The 21,565-nt window shown below is 47.6% G+C and overlaps 1 protein-coding gene across 1 annotated transcript in view; it reads right to left on the bottom strand.

Moving 5' to 3' along the window:
* Positions 1–21,565, bottom strand: part of SENP7 (SUMO specific peptidase 7) — a 286,873-nt gene that overhangs the window by 178,587 nt on the left and 86,721 nt on the right. Inside the window, exon 7 of the mRNA XM_033943657.1 lies at positions 15,590–15,765. Coding sequence (XP_033799548.1) covers positions 15,590–15,765 — 176 coding nt within the window. The remainder of the gene's footprint in view (positions 1–15,589; positions 15,766–21,565) is intronic.

Raw genomic sequence — 21,565 nt, 5'->3', positions numbered from 1 at the left:
GACCAGTCGAGGAGAAATGCATCCACTGCCAGACGGTGAGGAGAGTAGAGTCTGGAGCAGAATAGGGGCAGTTGGTGATTGTGAGGAGCTGCAAAGAGGTCTATCTGAGGAGTGCCCCATTGAGCGAAGATGGATTGTAGAGTGAAAGGATCGAGTGTCCACTCGTGAGGCTGGAGAATTCTGCTGAGCTTGTCCGCTAAGGAATTCTTTTCTCCCTGAATGTAGATAGCTTTCAGGAATAGATGGTGATTTAAGGCCCAAGTCCAGATCTTCTGGGCTTCCTGGCACAAGAGGCGAGAGCCCGTCCCACCCTGCTTGTTGATGTAGTACATCGCAACTTGATTGTCTGTGCACAGCAGGAGAACTTGAGGGAAGAGAAGATGTTGGAAGGCCTTGAGGGCATAAAACATCGCTCTGAGTTCCAGGAAATTGATGTGATGCTTCTTTTCCTGGGCTGTCCAAAGGCCTTGAGTTTGGAACTCGTTCAAATGAGCTCCCCAGGCATAAGGGGAGGCGTCGGTGGTGATGACTAGTTGATGAGGAGGTAGATGGAGCAGAAGACCTCTGGATAGATTTGAGGATATCAACCACCATTGTAGAGACTGACGAAGAGATGATGTGACAGATATGTGACGTGAGCAAGGATCCATCGCTTGGGACCACTGGGTAGCTAGGGTCCATTGAGGAGTGCGCAGGTGAAGACGTGCGAAGGGTGTGACATGAACTGTGGAGGCCATGTGACCCAAGAGTATCATCATTTGCTTGGCAGAGATGGAAAGTTGTAGAAGCACCTGCTGACACAGAGATTGAAGCGTTTGAAGACGGTTGGATGGCAGGAACGCTCTCATGAGGACTGTGTCCAAGACAGCTCCGATGAATTGAAGTCTCTGAGTGGGGATGAGATGAGATTTGGGTAGATTGATCTCGAACCCCAGAAGTTGAAGAAACATGATGGTTTGGTTGGTGGCCAGGAGAACAGTCTGAGATGAATTGGCTTTGATTAACCAGTCGTCCAGGTAAGGAAAGACCTGAAGGTGGTGAGATCGTAGCCACCACAATCAGACATTTGGTGAACACTCTTGGAGAGGAGGCAAGACCGAAGGGCAGCACCTTGTATTTGTAATGACAACGATTGATCATGAAGCGTAGGTACTGTCTGGAGGCCAGATTGACCGGTATATGAGTGTATGCTTCTTTGAGATCGAGTGAACATAGCCAGTCGCCTTGATTGAGAAGAGGGTAAAGAGTGGCCAGAGAAAGCATTTTGAATTTCTCTTTGACCAAGCATTTGTTTAGATCGCGAAGATCTAGAATGGGTCTTAGATCTCCTGTCTTTTTGGGGACTAGAAAATAACGGGAGTAGAATCCCTGCCCTCTCTGATCTAGAGGAACTTCCTCTATAGCGTTCAGAAGGAGGAGGGATTGAACCTCTTGAAGAAGGAGGGAAGACCGAGGAGTGTTGAAAGCAGACTCTCTTGGCAGACTTTGGGCAGGAGGTGTCTGAAAGTTGAGAGAGTAGCCGTGGCGGATGATGTTGAGGACCCACAGGTCCGAGGTGATGATTTCCCAACGGCTTATGAAATGTATAAGGCGTCCTCCTATGGGCTGTGGAAGATGAGTAGAAGGAGGAAGATTGGCTATGTCCCGGAGAACCAAGTCAAAAGGGCTGAGTTGACTTTTGAGAAGGAGGAGGTTTCACTTGCTGTTGCTGCTGGGCAGGTCGAGCAGGTTGCCTCTGTTGCTGCCTCTGACGCCTGGGTTGTTGCTGTGTTTGAGGTAATGGACGAGCCACAAACCTTCGTTGGTAGGCCGATTGTTGACGAAAAGGCCTAGAAGGTGGGGTCTTCTTCTTTGTCTTAAGGAGAGTATCCCATCGAGTCTCATGAGCTGAAAGTTTCTGAGTAGTAGAGTCCATGGATTCTCCGAACAGCTCATCCCCTAGGCAAGGTGCATTGGCCAGTCGATCTTGGTGATTGACATCGAGTTCGGACACTCTGAGCCAGGCCAGTCGTCGCATAGCCACTGACATAGCTGTGGCTCTAGAGGTCAGCTCAAAAGTGTCATAGATTGATCTGACCATGAACTTGCGCAGTTGCAAGAGCAATGAAGAAGTTTGGCGAAAGGCTGATTTCTTACGGTCAGGGAGATATTTCTCAAAAGATGACAAACTTTGAATAAGATGCTTAAGATAAAAGGAAAAATGGAAAGCATAGTTTCCTGACCTGTTCGCTAGCATTGCATTTTGATACAGCCTTTTGCCAAACTTATCCATGGCCTTACCTTCCCTGCCAAGAGGGACAGAAGCATATACACTAGCCCCCGTGGATTTCTTTAAAGTAGACTCTACTAATAAAGACTCATGGGGGAGTTGAGGCTTGTCAAAGCCTGGAATTGGTATAACCTTATATAAGGAGTCCAGTTTACGGGGAGCTCCTGGAATGGTCAAGGGTGTCTCTAGATTTTTGTAAAATGTCTCTCTTAAAATGTCATGGAGAGGCAGCTTGAGAAATTCCCTTGGAGGCTGGTCAAAGTCAAGAGCATCTAAAAATGCCTTGGATTTTTTGGATTCAGCCTCCAAGGGAATAGATAAAGAGTCACACATCTCTTTAAGAAAAGAGGTGAAAGAAGTTGCATCAGGTTTGGAAAATGGATCAAAACCAGAAGGATCCTCGTCCCCTGATGAACACTCTCCCTCAGAGAGGAAAGGCTCTTCTGAATCACCCCACAGATCAGGGTCCCTCACCTGAAAACTGCGGTCTCGTGACTCCGGTGTGGAGGGTTCTAGGTGCCGAGTTTTATGAGTCGACTTACCAGACCTCTGTGAACCGGTACCGGGAAATGTTAAGGGTTGTGCCGGTGCCGATGTTTGAACAGCCTGGTGTCTCGGTTCCGGTGCCAAGACTGGCATTGATACCGAAGAAGTGATGTGCCCCGGTACCGACAAAGTGGATGCCGATAAAGAGGGCTGCTGCACCTTCGGTACCGGCGGCTCAGACCGGACCTGGACTGGAAGGCTCGGAGTCAAAAGAGCAGGGAGTAGTTGTTGGAGTTGTTCCTTTAGCTGGACCTGCAGGACTGCGGCAATGCGCTCGTCCAATGAAGGCACCAGTACCGCTTTTTTCTTCTGCGGTACCTTGGGTGCCGCTCTACACTCCGAAGAGGAACCTGATGTCGAGGGGCTCACCTCAATCGGAGCGGAGCGCTTCCGTGGGCGCCTCGTGATCGGCAGGATTGGACTCGCTGCTACTGAGACCGGAGGACGCTCCAACGGGGAAGGCTTCTTAGCCGGCTTACCTGCGGGGTGCGACGCCGGCGCGGTATCGCGCGGTGTCGACGAAGTAGGTGCCGATTGAGATGGAGCCGACGTCGGTGCCGGTGGTGCGGAATCAGACATCTCGGCGCCGAACAATAACTGCTGCTGTATCTGGCGGTTTTTAAGTGTTCTCTTCTTTAAAGTCGCACAGCGGGAGCAGGTAGACGCTCGATGGTCAGGACCAAGACACTGCAGACACCAGTTGTGTGGGTCTGTCAGTGAAATTGGTCGAGCGCACCGCTGGCACTTTTTAAACCCGGGTTGAGGGGGCATGAAAGTGAATACGGCTTCTGCCAAATCGAAGGCCGAGGCCTCGATGATGGCAATAGGCCCCGCCGGGGCTAACAGAAAACTGAAGAAAAAAATTAAGTTTTTTGTTTGTTTTTTTTTAAGAAAAGAAAAGAAACAACGGAAATAAAATTTCCAAAAGGGTTTACGCGAGCGGGAAGGCGATATTAATAGAAAAAAGAACTTTCAACAGCCGTTGAAAGAAACGCGTCTTCTTAGCTCCGCGGAAACTAAGAAACTGGGGACCACACGCCTCTGTCGGGCGGGAAGGCACTCGCGCGTGTGCGGTGCGGCCTACCAGAACTTTCCAAGTTCTTAGAGTGCAATCACTCTAAAATTGTCCGTACCGGGGCTCCGTTGGTGCCGTCACCCATCAGTCAAGAATATGCTGCCTGCTTGTCCTGGGATAATGCATGCATTCTACTACCATTCAATAACTGTATAAAATCTACCATATTGTATGATGATGCATTACATATAAGATTTCAAATACTAACATACACAATTTGACTTGAACTCTAGTCTCAATTGGTAACCAATATAGTCAGAGGAAAAAAGGAGTAATTCTAATAAATTTATTTCAAGTTGTTTCTGGACTGTTTGTAATTGCTTAATTAAAGTCTTTGAACATCCAGAGTAAACTACTACTACTATTTATTATTTATTACTTTTTATTATTTTTACTATTTATTATTTCTATAGTGCTGAAAGGCGTACGCAGCGTTGTACATTTTAACATAGAATAGACAGTCCCTACTCAGAAGAGCTTACAATCTAATTTAGACAGACAGGACATCTCAGGGTTGGGGAGATCATGGTAGAGGAAATGATACAGTGGGTATAGGTATCTAACATCAGTGAGTGGGAGTTAAGAGTTGAAAGCAGTTTTTAAAAAGTGGGCTTTTAGCACTGCTAGGGATGGAGCATGACGTATTGATTCAGGCAGCCTGTTCCAGGCATACGGTGCTGCAAGAAAGAAGGGATGAAGTATGGAGTTGGCAGTGGAAGAGAAGGGTACAGTGGAAGAGAAGGGTACAGATAAGAACAATGGTCCATCTGATATAGAGAATAACACGGGGACAAATTTGTCCCCATCCCCGCAGGAACTCAATGTTCTCGTCCCTGTCCCATTCCTGTAAGCTCTGCTTCATAGAAACATAGAAATAGATGGCAGATAAGGGCCACGGCCCATCTACTCTGCCCACCCCAATGACCCTCCCCTACCTTTCTCTGTGAATAGATCCCACAAGACTCGAACACTTATGATTTTAAAGTGTTTGAGGCTTGTGCAGATGAGGGTGGGGATGGTAGGGACATGAAAAGAACTTGCACGGGAAAAAATTTGTCTCTGTGTCATTCTCTATTCTGATATAGCAGCAGGAACTGAGTTATCAGTCTAAATGTGGTTAATCCAAAATACTTTCTCAAAAGTTCTAAGCTTCCATAACAGCATGAAAGGTTTTTGTTACTTTATCCACTTGCACCCCTAAAATCATCAAATGTATGAGTTTATCTTCAACTTTTGTTACTTTATCCACTTGCACCACTAAAATCATCAAATGTATGAGTTTATCTTCAACTTTTGTTACTTTATCCACTTGCACCACTAAAGTCATCAAATGTACAAGTTTATTTTCAACCTTATATGATGTATGTCAGAACTTATCAGGTGTTCCAATTAGAGAATGACATGGGGGAAAAAATTTGTCCCCATCTCCGCACCGTCCCTGTGAGCTCGGTCCCTGTCCCGTCCCCATGAGCTTGGGCCCCGCCCCACCCTATCCCCGCAAACCATCTGATCCCATCCGCACAAGCCTTGAATAGTTTTATACTGAATTTGTTTTATTAAAGTATAAAAAGAAACAATATTCTGTACAATTGTCATTTTATAAATCAGAGATTTGGCTGCCGAACTAGAGGAAGAGATCTTCAGCTGGCAGGGCTTTGTTTATAAATGTTTATCAACACAGCTACAATACAAATTTATCCTAAAGTTAAAAAAAAAAAAAAAAAGGAAATAGAAATTTTTTCTACCTTTGTTGTCTGATTTCTGCTTTCCTCATCTTATTTATTTATTTGTTCATTTTTCTATACCATTCTCCCAGGAGAGCTCAGAAAGCAATGTTACTTACCGTAACAGTTGTTATCCAGGGACAGCAGGCAGCTATTCTCACTAGTGGGTGACGTCATCCAACGGAGCTCCGATGCGGACGTCTCACAAGCATACTTGCTTGTAGAAACTTTAGAAGTTTCCAGTCGCCAGCACCGCGCATGCGCGAGTGCCTTCCCGCCCGATGCACCGGGCGCGTCTCCTCAGTTCAGATAGCTAGCAGAGAAGCCAACCCAGGGGAGGTGGGTGGGACGTGAGAATAGCTGCCTGCTGTCCCTGGATAACAAATGTTACGGTAAGTAACATTGCTTTATTCCAGGACAAGCAGGCAGGTATTCTCACTAGTGGGTGACATCCAAGCTAACCACAATGGGATGGTAGGAGAGTTGGCAACTTAGGAGAATAAATTTTACAATACTGTTTGGCCAAACTGTCCATCCCGTCTGGAGAAAGTATCCAGACAATAATGAGAAGTGAAGGTATGAACCGAGGACCAAGTGGCAGCTTTACAAATTTCCCCAATCGGTGTCGATCTGAGGAAGGCTACAGAGGCTGCCATTGCTCTGACCTTATGGGCTGTGACTTTACTGTGAAGGGGTAATCCAGCATGGGCATAGCAGAAAGAGATACAAGCCGCCATCCAGTTGGAGATGGTACGCTTAAGAGATAGGACGTCCCAACTTGTTCGGATCGAAGGAGATGAAAAGTTGAGGAGCAGTTCTGTGTGGCTTGGTGCGTTCTGTGTGGCTTGAAGCTAGAAAGCCAAAGCACGTTTACAGTCCAGAGTGTGAAGGGCCGATTCTCCAGGATGAGAATGAGGCTTCGGGAAAAACACTGGAAGAACAATGGATTGATTGAGATGAAATTCCAAGACCACTTTAGGAAGGAATTTTGGATGAGTGCAAAGCACCACCTTGTCATGATGGAACACAGTGAAAGGGGGATCCGCAACTAATGCTTGAAGCTCACCGACTCGATGAGCAGAAGTGAGGCCAATGAGAAACACCACTTTCCAAGTGAGATACTTCAGAGGGGCCCTGTTAAGAGGTTCAAATGGAGGCTTCATAAGTTGAGAAAGAACAACATTGAGGTCCCAAACCACTGGAGGAGGTTTGAGAGGAGGATTCACATGGAAAAGTCCTTTCATGAATCTTGAAACCACAGGATGAGCAGAAAGAGGTTTCCCTTGAAGAGGCTGATGAAAAACAGCAATTGCACTCAGATGGACTCGGATCGATGCAGACTTAAGGCCAGATAGTCCAAAACAGAGGACAAGGGGGCATGTTGAGGCACCTCGTGATGAGAAAAGCACCAAGTAGAAAATCTAGTCCATTTTTGGGAATAGCATTGTCTAGTATCAGGCTTCCTTGAAGCTTCGAAAACATCCCGCACAGCTTGTGAAAACTGAAGGGGAGTTACGTTGAGACGAACCAAGCTGTCAGGGGGAGAGACTGCAGGTTGGGATAAAGCAGAGATCCCCGATACTGTGTAAGCAGCGATGGAAACACTGGTAGAAGGAAGGGCTCCCTGCTGCTGAGTTGAAGTAGAAGGGAGTACCAAGGTTGTCTGGGCCACCGAGGAGCAATCAGAATCATGGTGGCATGGTCGGACTTTAGCTTGACTAGAGTCTTTTGAATGAGAGGAAACGGAGGAAATGCATACAGAAAGAGATTCCTCCAGTCCAGAAGAAAAGCATCTGCCTCGAGACGATGAGGAGTGTAGATCCTGGAGCAGAACTGAGGCAGTTTGAAGTTGTGGGGGCTGCAAAGAGGTCTATCTGAGGCATCCCCCACAGAGAGAAGATGTGATGAAGGGGCGTGGAATGGAGAGTCCATTCGTGAGGCTGTAAAAGACGACTCAAGTTGTCCGCCAAGGCATTGTCCGCCCCCTGAATGTAGACAGCTTTGAGGAAGGTGTTGTGGCGAATCGCTCAATTCCAAACTTTCAGAGCTTCCTGACAGAGGGAGGCCGAGCCCGTGCCCCCTTGTTTGTTGACATAATACATGGCGACTTGGTTGTCCGTGCGAATGAGTACCACCATGTCGTGAAGGAGATGCAGAAAAGCATTGAGAGCATTGAAGATCGCCCTGAGTTCCAGAAGATTGATGTGACATAGGCAGTATGCACCGGTCCAATAGCCCTGAGTGCGCAGACCATCCAGATGAGCCCCCCAAGCATAAGTCGAGGAGTCGGTCGTGAGAACCTTCTGATGGGGAGGCGTGTGAAACAGCAAACCTCTTTAGAGATTGGAAGATAACATCCACCAGCGAAGAGACTGTTGCAGAGCAGGAGTGACCTGGATGTGGCATGTCAGAGGGTCGGATACCTGCTTCCATTGAGACGCCAGAGTCCACTGAAGAATTCTGAGGTGAAGTCTGGCAAAAGGAGTCATGTGAACTGTAGAGGCCATGTGGCCTAGGAGAACCATCGCCGAGACGGACGGGCGAGAGGATACCAAGTGGCAAAGATGGAGGAGAGCTTCCAGACGTTGGGGAGGGAGGAACGCTCTGAGTTGGGTAGTATCCAGAACAGCTCCGATGAAGGGAAGAGTCTGGGAAGGTTGTAGATGGGATTTCGGGAAGTTTATCTCGAACCCCAGATGTTGCAGAACCAGATCGTCCTCCGGGCCGCTTGGACGACTCCCTGTGACGTGGAATCTTTAATGAGCCAGTCGTCGAGATAGGGAAACACCTGAATACCATGATTCCTGAGTGCTGCGGCCATCACAACCAGGCACTTGGTGAAGACTCTGGGCGACGAGGCCAGGCCGAAAGGGAGCACTCGGTATTGAAGATGCAGATGTCCTACCCGAAATCTGAGGTATTGACGGGAGGCCGGATGAATGGGAATGTGAGTGTAGGCCTCCTTGATATCCAAGGAAGCATAACCAGTCGTTCTGTTCGAGGAGGGGATAAAGAGAGGTCAGGGTTAACATGCGAAACCTCTCTTTGACCAGATACTTGTTGAGCACCCTGAGGTCCAAAATAGGACGCAGATCGCCCGTCTTCTTCGGAACAAGGAAGTACCAGGAGTAAAAACCCTTGTTCCGTTGGTCCAAAGGGACCAGCTCTACGGCCCGGAGCCGGAGCAAAGCCTGAGCTTCTTGAAGAAGAAGGTCGGTCCGGGTGAAGTTGGAAGGATACTCTCTTGGAGGATGTTCCGGAGGAACTTGATGGAACTGAAGAGAGTATCCCTCCCTTACGATGGAAAGGACCCAGAGGTTGGTGGTAACAGTCGTCCATCGATGATAAAAATGATGGAGACGACCTCCGATGGGAAAAACAGGGAAGGGCAAAACGATGGAAGTTATGCTCTCTACAAGACAGTCAAAGAGGCTGATGAGCCTTGGGTACAGCAGAAGGCCGAGGCTTTTGTTGGGGCTTCTGCTGGTGTTGTCTCTGCACAGGCTGACGGATGGTGGGCGCCTGCTTTGGAGGGTAGTGCTGCTGATAGATCATAGTCGGGCGAGACGGACGAGAAATAGCAGGCTTGGGCTTCTGGCGGAGAATGGATTGAAATGACTTCTCATGCTTCAACAGCTTCTCTGTCGCCGCCTCGATGGACTCGTCAAAGAGGTCGGCTCCCGCACAGGGAACGTTGGCAAGTCTGTCCTGGAGATTCAGGTCCATATCAATGGTCCGAAGCCAAGCAGCAGCTCTCGCAGCAAGGTCAAAAGCGTCGTAAGACGATTGCATCATCTGCAGAAGAAGTTGGGACAACGACACCAGAACCTCCGAATACTCGAAGCGAGCCTGAGAGTCCAAGTAGGGTAGAAACCTTTGGAGAATTGAGAGGAAGAACTCAAAGTAGGTTGCAAAGTGAAAGCTATAATTCAGGACTCGAGAGGCCATCATCGAGTTCTGGTAGATGCGCCTGCCAAATCTGTCCATGGTCCTGCCCTCCCGGCCAGGTGGAACAGAGGCATAGACCTGGGAGGGATGAGACCGCTTCAAGGAGGACTCTACCAAGAGGGACTGGTGAGAGAGCTGTGCACCGTCGAAACCTTTATGGTGCACCATGCGGTACCTGGCATCCAACTTCCCGGGGACAGCGGGGATGGAGTAAGGTGTCTTGAAACATCTCATGAAGATCTGGTCCAGGAGCTTATGCAGAGGCAAACGGAGAGACTCAGCTGGAGGTTGGGAAAGATGCATCGTCTCCAAATACTCCTTGGAAAACTTGGAACCCGAGTCCAGAGTAATATCAAGGTCCACCGCCATCTGACGCAGGAACGATGAGAAAGACAATTGGTTAGCCAGAGCCGGGCCCCGAGAAGGACTCAATGAAGTCGAGGCGTCCTGATCTGCAGAGGCCGAGGAGCGGCAGGGGGAGAACGATCCCATGGCGACCTCGAGCTCCGGCATAGGAGAAGGCGAGTAAGCCGGCGGAGAATAATCCCTAAAGGGGTGCTTAGGACGAGGCGAGGCATGCCTCGATGAATGCCTCAATGAATGTCTTGAGCGATGACCAGAACTGTGTCTAGAAGCAGGTCTCGAATGTCGAGGCGAGCGAGGCCCAGACGAGGCGTCCAGCGAGTAGATGGGGCTTGAGGCCGTGGATCGAAGCAGAGGAGGCTGAGAAGAAGCCCATCGAGGCACCCGCTAAGCCTCGAGGCTCAGCATCAAGGACGAAGGATCCACTCCAGGCAGAGGGGAGGAATCAGCGCCATGCATCGAGTGAATCGAAGGCAGCACGGGCAAAGACTCTACTCCTTGCGATGCATGCCCCGAAGCCAGACTAGACACTCGCAGAGACTCGGCTCCCAGCAGTGAGAGTGTACGTCGCGGGAGGCCTCCGCATGGCCAGGCTGGATTTGGGAGAGAAGCGTCGGCCCAATCTTAGTAAAGAGCTCGACGAATGGAACGAAGCCGGCAAAGAGGGATCCGCATCTGCAATGGTATCTCCTGCACGGACATCGCGGTCTCAATCGCCAAGGGGCTTGGGCTTAGAAGCCTTGGGCACCTTGAACACCACTGGAGCAATGGGAGGCTGCGTTACCTGACCTGAGGAGACATTGGAAGGCAACGCAACAGGCATCGGAGTCGAAGCTGGCAAGAACGAGGCAGGTTTGAGAAGACTCGAGGCCGAAGAGGTCGAAGCGGAAGTCGAAGGCGCGGCGCCCTGCGATGAGGACAGCTCCGAGGACGCCTCCATGCTGAACAGCGACTCCCACAAGATGCAGCGACGCTTGAAAGCACGTGCTGTAAGTGTGGAGCAAGGCCGGCACGATTTCGGAAGGTGTTGAGGCCCGAGACACTGAATACAGCATCAATGAGGGTCCGTCAACGAAATCGCGCACTGGCACTTGACACACTTTTTAAAGCCGGTGACAGGCCGGGACATAGGCCGAAAAGAATTTATTATTTTTTTTTAATACAAGAAAATGCAACGCGAACCAACGATAATGAGTAAAAGAACCCAAAACCGCGGGTCTAGAAGGCACAAGTGAAGTTACTTCGCACAGAGAGTCGAAGACGGACTTCTCGGCTCCGCGGAAAAGTAAGAACTGAGGAGATGCACCCGGTGCATCGGGCGGGAAGGCACTCGCGCATGCGCAGTGCAGGCAACTGGAAACTTCTAAAGTTTCTACAAGCAAGTATGCTTGTGAGACGTCCACATCGGGGCTCCATTGGATGACGTCACTCACTAGTGCGAATACCTGCCTGCTTGTCCTGGGATAACGGTTTATTCAGGTACTCAAGCATTTTTGTCATTCTCTTTCTTCCATCCACTGTCTGCTTTCTCTGTCTCTTCTTTATGTCATTTGCTCTATTTCTATGGCTCTACCAGAAACTATCTGCCTCTTCCTTCCATCTCTCCTCCCCCTCCAATTGGTCTGGCACCCATCTTCTTCCCTCCACTCCCCCCATGGTCTGGGATCTCTGTCTTGTTCCCTTCCATCTCTCACTCCCTCCCCCAGGTGGTTTTTAGCATCTCTTTCCTCCTTTCCTCCCTTAAGATCTTGTATCTGTCTCCTCCCCCTCCCCCTCCCCCAATGCTCTGGTATCTCCCTCTCCTCTCCATTTCCCTTCCTTTTCGGCTCTTCCTTCTCAATTTGTTTCTACCTCGTCTACTTTCTTACCTTCCAGTCCGCAATTTCCCTTTCATTATGTCTACCTACAGCTTGTCACCTCTTTCCCTCACCCCTTCCAGTATCCCACTAACTCTATCCTCTTCCCCAAATCCAGCTTGTGCCCTTTTTTCTTTAGCCCCTCCTTCCATCCAGTATGTGCTCCCCTCTCTCTCAACTCCCCACTTCCCTTCAGTGTCTGCTCCTCCCTCTCTCCACTTTCCTTCAGCTTCCGCTCCCCTTGCTCTCCTCCCCATTTCTTTCCAGTGACTACTCCCCTCTCTCTCCTCTTCACTTCCTTCCAGCATCTATTTCCCTCTCTCTTTTCTCCCCATTTCCATGCAGCATCTGCTCCCCCTCTCTCCTCTCCATTTCCCTTCAGCATCTATTTCTCTCTCCTCACCCCCCTCTCTCCACTTCCCTTCAGTGTCTGTTCCCCTCTCTCCCCTTCCTGCTTCCATCCAGTGTCTGCTCCTTCCTCTTTCTCCACTTCCATTTGGCTATTCTCCCCTCTCTCTCTCTTCTCCACTTCATTCCAGCGTCTGTTCCCCTCTCTCTTTCTTCTCCCCACTTCCATGGAGTGTCTGCTCCCTCCTCCCCATTTCCCTTCGGCGTCTGTTCCTCTCTCACCTCCCCTCTGGCATCACTTGACCTCTTCCCCTCATCGGGTAATCTCCCTCCCTTCCTGCCACCTTCACGGACAATCTTCAGAATCAAGGTTTTCTCTTCAAGTGGCCTGGACACTATAGCCTTTTCACAAATCACGCACGATTGCCCCAAAACATCTCCCTTCATGCAACTTCCTGTTTCTACCTGGGCGGCTCATGGCAGAGGAGAAATTTCAGGGCAGTCGCGTGCGACTTGTGAAAAGGCTGTGGCATCCGGGTCGTTCAGAGAGAGAAATCTCTGAAAAGCGCAAGCGAAGATGAGGGGAAAGGAGGGAGATGATCCAATGAGGGGAAGAGATGCACGGACTGTGGCAATCAGGAAGGAGGGGGCCTGCTGGACCGCGCAATCATGAGGAAGGCTGCTGACAGGGAGGGGTGGGAAGGGAGGCAATGCACGACAAATACTTCACTGCGGGGACAGGCCCATTCACTGTTCCATGGAGCAGTGAATGGCCTTGTTCCTGTACCCGCAGCTACCAATCCTTTTTTCACCCTATTCCTGTGGGTTACCCGCAGCTAGCCATGGGTAACAGTCACCGTGTCATTCTCTAGTTCCAATCCATAAAAATGTATTCTCTCTCTGTTTAATTTCAATTTATGAGACAATACTCAATTATCTAATCAAATCTAAAGATCTTTTTATCCCATTCAATGCATTTTTTTAATCTTGCGATATAGGAAATAAGATTGCGATATCATGTGCATAAATAAAAGATTTAGCACTAATTTTCTTCAGTTCAGTTTCCAGAGCTTAATTTATCTTCACGTTGAGTACAAATAATTTTATTAGCACAAAAAAACTGGGTAGGTAGAACTTCTTATTCATTGCTAACATTTTAAATCATTCTTCTAACTTGGACAATAAACAAACCAAGACAATTGCAAAGAAAGATTAGGCTCTTAACTCAATAATCTTTCTAGTAGACAGACACATTTTTCATGAACCTTCAATCTATTTAGTCAATCTATTTCTGCAAGAATTATTGTAGAGAGACTCATTAGCATTCTTTGGCTCTGCCTCCCATCTCTCTGGGCTGTTCTTCAATTCCCCAGTTTGTACCAAAGCAGATGTCAGCTCCAGCGAGGAAACAAAATAGTGAGGGGTACGGGGATGCTCCCTGAGAAACATGTCTGTTCTGCTCATATCATTATTTCTTCCCCTCCCCCCACCCTCACTCCAGCATATGCACATCTCTTTGGATCCCTCCTTCCCTCCCTCCTTGTACTTCTTCATCAGGGCCTTCCCCCCCCAGGCCTGCATGTTTTCCCCCCTTCTTTCTAGTGTCCTCCAGCTTCTTGGTCTCACCTTCAAAGCAGCCTGCAGCCTCTCGGCTGTAGCGATCCTAGCAGACTGCCGTCGGCATCTACAGCACTTTCCCTCTGCCGCAGTCCCGCCCCTCCTTTGACGTACTGGACTGCGGCAGAGGGAATGTGCTGCAGAGGCTACAGCAGCCTGTTAGGATCACTACAGCCGACCGGCGATCCTCTTGTTAATTATGTATGCTTTAAACATCATACTGATGATTTTAGGGGGAAGCCCACGCCCAGGACATCCAGATGGCTCCTGCAGACACTCACAAGCTCTTTTTGGGGGTTTGGCAGCAGCGATGTGGCTGCACTTCACCGGGATGCACTTTTGCTGTTCCCTGGCTCAAGCCTGAACTTTTTACCTGGTCCTTGCACCCCCCAGATGGTGTGTGTGTGTGTGCTTAGTACCCAGATAGAAACAGACAGCAGATAAGGGCCACGGCTCATCTAGTCTGCCCACCCCAATGACCCTCCCCTACCTTTCTCTGTGAATAGATCCCACGTGTCTATCCCATTTTGCCTGATTTTAAGGCCAAATGGGATAGACACGTGGGATCTATTCACAGAGAAAGGTAGGGGAGGGTCATTGGGGTGGGCAGACTAGATGGGCCGTGGCCCTTATCTGCCGTCTATTTCTATGTTTCTATCTGGGTACTAAGCACACACACACACATACACCATCTGGGGGGGCACCCCCCCACCGAGAAACTAGAAGAGGCTAAACCAGCGACTCTAATCTAACCTTATGTGCAGGACAGCACGTGGGACACGGATGATCCTCAGATGGCCATCCAGCATAAATAAATTCAAGGTATATTGGCCCAGGGAGTCCAACACAACTGTTTTTGATCAAAATCAAAGTGTTTTATGGCAGATAGAGGTTTTTATTTTCAAATAAGGAAATCCGAGATGTCCACCATGGCAGCAATTTTAGTGCCAAAAACGACCAATGGGAGCTATACCGGGGTCCAGAAAAACAGCAATTTTGGGATTTTAGGGTTGGAGGGTCTATGACTAACCCCAGAAACAAAAAATTCCACTTTTAAAGACACCTCCCCTGATTTTATTTTATAAGGCTGTCAGCCTGTTGCTCACTGTGCCATGCTGTATGCTGGGGGCTGCTTGTGATGAAGCTGTAGACAGCTTACAGAGAGAACTTCTAGCTCAAAAAAGCCTGGGATCTGAACTGCTTGTTTTTTCAGACTGCCTTTCGGGCCCAACGACTGTCCAGAGACCTCAACCTCCACCAGAACTGCCCCTCCCCCACACCAAACACACACATACAATGGGGGGGAAGTAGTCAGCCCCAATCCTGGAAAAACTGCCAAGGAGCCAATCAGCCTGCACTCAAGCCCACTGCAGACAGAACCTGGGGCAAGCCTTGCTCCCAAGGGACTGATCCCTGTGCTTCCGGACTAGTAGTGCAGGCTGTCCAAGTGGGTGAACTGCAAGGCAGTCTGACCCTTGGATGCAGACCTCCGACCTTAAGAGTCTACACTCTCCTGCAGCCAGAGATGTCCCCAGACTGGGATCATCTGCAGAACCTAAAAAACCTTGCAAACGGTAAGCAAAAACTGCACTTAATAGAAAAATAAACACGAGCAAAAAAGACAGGCTCCTACCAACTGGAGAATTTAAGGACAGCCCAGAGAGATGGGAGGTGGAGCAAGAATGCTAATGAGGCTCTCTACAAGAATTCTTGTGGGAATAGATTGACTACCCAAAGGTTCAGGAATAATGTGTCTGTCGCACTAGAAGTATACAGTGCAACTGTTTTATGTAGTGTTTTGCATCTTAGTAGGTGGTACTGAGATAATAAGATGCTGCCTTACCATATTCTGTGCCATTTCACCTTCCTGAATGCTGGCTGGCGATTGCTCTGATGGGGATGGCACAGTGGTCACTGCAGTGTCCTCTCTGTCAGATATCTCCCTTTGCAGAGTCTGCAAATGCACATCAGCACTCGGACTTTTAGGAGATTCTCCTTCCTCATCACTGGAAAGAACAACTGTGCCAGAACAAGAAACTTAATTGCAGTAGAACTGTTCACATTCATAATATTCCCAGCCACTGTAGTTTATAATCCTTATTTACTGCAACTGAATATAGATATTAAACTACTTTATTACACCTTTTTTTGAAAGGTGGGTGGTGAGGGGCTGGCAAGTGTCCATCCCTCATCCCGCCCCCCAAACAAACAAGATATTTAGTCAGGTCAATAAATGAAGAGATGCTGCATAGAGACTAGCACGGTGACAAATTTTTCCATGTCCCTTCAGGAACTCAATTTCCCAGTCCCATCCCCACAAGTTTTGCAGCTGTCGCTGTCCCATTTCTATAAGCTCAGTCTTAACCGCACAAACCTCAAGCACTTATGATTTTAAAGTGTCTGAGGCTTGTGCAGATGAGAATAGAGCTTGCAGAAATGGGACAGGGACAGGAAAAGAACTCGACGGGACGGGAAAATGAGTTCCCACGGAGACAAGGAAAATTTGTCCCCGTGTCATTCTCTAGTGCTGCATCATTGCTAAGAGTGTTGACAATGTAGTTAAGAATACCAGGCAGCTATTTTGCTTGAAGGCTGGCATGCAGGGATCAGGCTAGACTCTATACCCTTGTTACTTTATGATAGAGACAATCTGAGCTGCCTTGTTTGATTATGTAAAAGATTTGACCAATTAAATCATTTAAGTATCTAGATGTAATTTTTAATTCTGAACTATCTTTTGGCCCACAAATTTCTGTTTTGAGCAAATCATGCTTCTATACTTTGAGACAACTACATTCAGTGAGACATCTGTGATTTTTCAAACTTTTGTAACCCTAGTACTGTATTTTCACGTAGATAACGCGCACCCGTGTAAAACGCGTACACGGGTATAGCGCGCGGGAAACACAAATTTATGTAAAGAAATTTTTATATACCGCGCATGCCGCCCCGACTCGCCTCTGGCTGCCCCGACTATCCTTTCACCCGCCCCGACTTTCCATTCACTGCCCCAACTCTCCTCTGGCCACCCCGACTCTACTTTCGGCCACCCCGACTCTCCTCTCCCCCTTGAAGTCCTGTCCCCACCCTGAAAGCCTGATTGCCCCCCCCCCCCCGACGCCCGATTCATCATCCGGAAGGACCGCTCGCACCCCCACCGCTCGCACTCCCACCCCGATGGACCGCTCGCACTCCCACCCGAAGAGTGGAGACCGCCGGCAGAGGAAGCAGCTGGGCTCACTGGAATCCGGAAACAAGGTAGACAGCTTCTCCATGGGGGAGGGGGGAGGCTGTGGGGGTGCGAGCGGTTCTTCGGGTGGGAGTGCGAGCGGTCCATCGGGGTGGTAGTGCGAGCGGTGGGGGTGCGAGCGGTCCTTCCGGATGATGAATCGGGCGTCGGACAGGATGGGAACTATGTAAAAAAAAATTTATATACCGCGCACACGCGTATACCGCGCAAGGTTATGCACGGTTTGTAAAAACACGTATAACGCGCGCTTTATATGCGTGAAAATACGGTAACTGCCCTCTTCACAATCAAATTGGATTACTGCAACATAATCTATTCTGGTATTTCCAAAGTACTTATCAAATAATTTCAGATGTTACAAAATTATGCAATTAGACTATTATGTAGGGTTAACATATTCACTCATAACACATTGACTAAAAAAAAAGTACCTTTGGCTCTCCATAGAAAAACAAATTAAATTAAAAATTCTCATTCTCATTTTTAAAGTTCTTCGATTTGAATTACTAGAATACCTTCATCGACTGTTTCTTATATTGCATCCCATAATCTCCATAGGTTAATATTACCAATTCCTCGTCTTGCTCACTTGGAATCCATAAGACATTCCCTTGGATCTATAGCCTAAAAATTCATAGCACACAGAAGACAGTTCTGAACTTGAAATAAATAACATGAAGCTTGAGCTCCAGACATGTCCATATACACCCAAGGGCACCCACTGGCAGGGCCGCCATCAGGGCAGTACTACCAGTCCTGCATTCAGGGGCCCGAAGCTGACAGGGGGCCCGGGCTCCCCCAGGATCCTAGGCAGTGTTCTTGGCCCAGTAGCTCGCCAAGGCAAAGTGAGTCGATCACCCAGGACTCACTTTGTCTTGGTGATCTAATCTATCGGGCCGATCAGTCTTCCTCTCCCCGACGTCAATTCTGCAGTCGGAGAGGAAGTTCGGGCCAGCCAATCGCTGCCTGGCTGGGCGGAACTTCCTCTCCGACGGCAGAATTGACGTCGGGGAGAGGAAGACTGATCGGCCCGAAGCAGGGAGAGCATGCGTCGGCGTCGGCTTTGGGGCCTGTTATCCATTGCTGGGTCCTGTTTCCCGATGGCAGCAGCAGCGGCAGTGGCTTGGGGAAAGGCAGGGAGAAAGAAAGAAAGGGGGCAGGCAGGGAAACAGAAGGAAAGAAGAGAAAGGTCAGGGAGAGAGGAAGAAAAAGTTGGGGGAGGGAATGAGGTGTGGAGGAGAGGAAGCATACAGGCTGATAGAAGGGAAGAAAGATTGGATGCACAGTCAGAAGAAGAAAGTGCAACCAGAGACTCGTGAAATCACCAGACAAGGTAGGAAAAATGATTTTATTTTAAATTTAGCAAAGTGGAGGCGGTATTACCACAGTTTTCAAAGGAATTTGCCCAAATAACTTAATAGTTAACTGGGTAAATTCCCAGAGATTAAAACTTCCCTTCAATTACTATGCACAGTTCTGAATTTATATCTGCTGTCTATATTTTATAATATGGCCCCCTTTTACTAAACCGCAATAGTGGTTTTTAGCGCAGGGAGCCTATGAGCGTCAAGAGCAGCGCTGGGCATTCAGCGCAGCTCCCTGCGCTAAAAACTGCTATTGTGGTTTAATAAAAAGGATGGAGGGTATATTTGTCTATTTTTGTATGGTTGTTACTGAGGTGACAATGCATAGAGTCATCTGCCTTGACCTCTTTGAAAAAAACCCAGAATAGGAATGATAATTAACATTTTCTCAGCGTATAGTGTGCTTTGTGTTTTTTAATTTTATTGTTGGTAGATCATTTTGACTTGGTCATTTTAAAGTAGCTCACAAGCTCAAAAAGTTTGGGCACCTCTGAGCTAGAGCGTTGAAACTGTGTATTTCTATTTTATCCCCCCTTTTACAAAACTGTGGAGCGTTTTTTAGTGCCAGCCGTGGTGGTAGCAGCTCTGATGCTCAGAATTCTATGAGCATCAGGGCTGTTACCACCGTGGCTAAAATCCACACTACAGTTTTGTAAAAGAGTGAGGGGTTAGTTTGTGATGACATATTCCATACTAGGCAAAGGTGTTTTCTGTGTTCTGTGTGTTCGAAAGACATGGTTTTCTGTTAGGATTTACGGTGTAGGATTGATCTGTGCTGGTCTGGCTTGTTTAGTTTTACAATGGGTGTATTGATGTACTGCTCACTGCAATATGTAAGATGCTGCCTTTTCCTAGGTACTCATGTGTGACGTGTGGTTTGTTACTAAAAATCATGTTTTTCTTACAGATGGGGGGGGGGGTGCCAAAAAATGATGGGCCCCGGGTGTTACATATGCTACGTACGCCACTGTATGTAAACATACCAGAAAGCTGGCTTAGCAAAAACTTTAAGTAAATTGTTATTCTTCTAAGTTTTGAGTATTTAACCCTCCCACAATCTCACGGGCACTCGTTTCAAGTTTCAAGTTTATTGAGATTTTGATTTAAACGCAATATCAAATATTTTCAATGCGTATAACAAAAATAGATTTGGGGAAATAAATAAAACCATTTGAACAATAAACATACAAACATATCCATAGATGATTAAAATTACATAAGGAGTACAAGGATAAACTACATTTGTTTAAAAATGCGTTCTCCACGCCTGCTCATAAATTTGTTGACTGGAAGGATCCAGCAATGTGGCCAGATGTCATTCAGGACAAAGACAGAGAAAGAATTGTGCAATTTGGATTAATGATGGAAGATGATTTAAAGCAAATGGCACAATCTATGAGTAAAGATCTTGACGGACATTCTTTTTATGAATATCTCCTCTATGCCAAATCACCCAATGGACGTGAGATTTTAAGGGACTGGCTTAGGTGGAGCATTAGCAGAAAAGTATGTGTGTATTCGGCCCATGGAAGAAGGGGGGGGGGGGGTAGGGGGGAAGGGGTGCGTGGGGAGCCCAATAGGATTGCTCAGTAAGGGGCCCAGAAATTTCTGATGGCGGCCCTGCCCACTGGGGAGAATGCCATGACAGTCTCTCAAATATTTCACATCTGATTTTAGAGCTAAGGTTTGGGAGAGGGGCTTGTAATGCTGGTTCCAGCAGAACTTGAGGTATCACCACACAGTGGCCTCATGAGTAGTCTGGGTATATGTACATTCTAAAGGGAGAGACACAAACTAATCACTGCCACAAATATTTGTACCTGCCACCACTAGACACTTGGGCCATATTTTAGATAGGTCTGTCTTGTCTGCGATCTGGCAAGTCTTCTCCTCCATTTTCTTGCACGGTATCCTCCGGGTATACCGGTTCCCGAACCATCGACTCTCTTTCTCGGTCGACTGTCGGCTTTCCCCTTCTTCCTAGTTTAAAAACCTCTCAACTTCTCTCTTGATGTTGCTTGCAAGTAGCCTCATTCTGTCTCTGCTGAGGTGGAGTCCGTCTTTCCTGAATAGCTTGCTCTTCCCCCAGAATGTGGTCCAGTTGCGCTCGAAGTGGAATCCCTCTTCCTCACACCAGCGCCGCATCCACGTGTTGCCTGCTTGCAGCTCCATCTGTCTCTTCTCATCTGCCAGGAATGTGGTATGATCTCAGCCTCTCAAATTTACTGCTAACACTCATCATAGTACTTGCACCATGCCAAAAAGCTTCCTTCTGGAGTATATAAGAGGTAACATCTAGCCACGTATGCTTGAAAATTATTTTTAATCAAACCTGTGGCTCACAATACAAGTGGAAATATTTCTGTATCTTTCTGCCATATTGTCTTGGTCTCTGACTACATTTATTGGTATTTTAAGGAACCCTCTTTTCTCTCTTCACCCAATTCACAGAATAATTGCTTAGAACTGACACCTCTAACTCTACAATCAATGCTGCTCTGGTCTTTTTCTCATTTAACACAATGTCTGGTTTTCTAGCATCAAGTTTTTTATTGGTTGGAACCGAAATGTTCCAGATGATCATAACCTTTTCATTTTCTAAGCAATACCCACTGTAGCCTCCTTGTGACCCTGGGTAGGTCACTTGGCACTCTATTGTTCCAGGTACAAAACAGATTGTGAGCCTGCTAGGGACAGAGACAATACCTGCATATAATGTGTACAGCACTGCATATGCCTACTAGTGCTACAGAAATGATTAATAGTAGTAGTAGTATAATGGTTACAAAACTTCTAATGGATAAGATGTGCTACCTTATTGTGCCTTTCTGTACAGAAAATTTCTGAAACAGAACACAGTCAGCTACAAGATAAGTATTTCCAGCTCTTTCTCTTAAAATCTATGTATGTCTGTTTTCCAAGTTTTTACAGTTCTTGCTGTGAACAATCTTGTCCATGATCCAGAGTCCTGGGCTACAACTATCAAGCTTTCACCCTTTGACATCAGTTTACTTCTTCACAATCATTTGTGTGACCATTTGATGAACATATGGTTCCCTAAAGAATCGCTTTGTATTTCCCACTGTATTTGTGCAGTTCTACATCATTGCTTACTGATCTAATTCTTTAATAGGAGGACATATTTTTTTTCACTCAAAGAATAGTTAAGTACTGGAAGATATGGTAACAGCGATTACCATAGCTG

This window comes from Geotrypetes seraphini, chromosome 4 (assembly GCF_902459505.1).
Source record: "Geotrypetes seraphini chromosome 4, aGeoSer1.1, whole genome shotgun sequence".
In the NCBI taxonomy this organism is placed as follows: Eukaryota; Metazoa; Chordata; class Amphibia; order Gymnophiona; family Dermophiidae; genus Geotrypetes; species Geotrypetes seraphini.
Note: the sequence above shows the minus strand (reverse complement) of the source record. Positions and strands in the feature narration are given on the sequence as shown.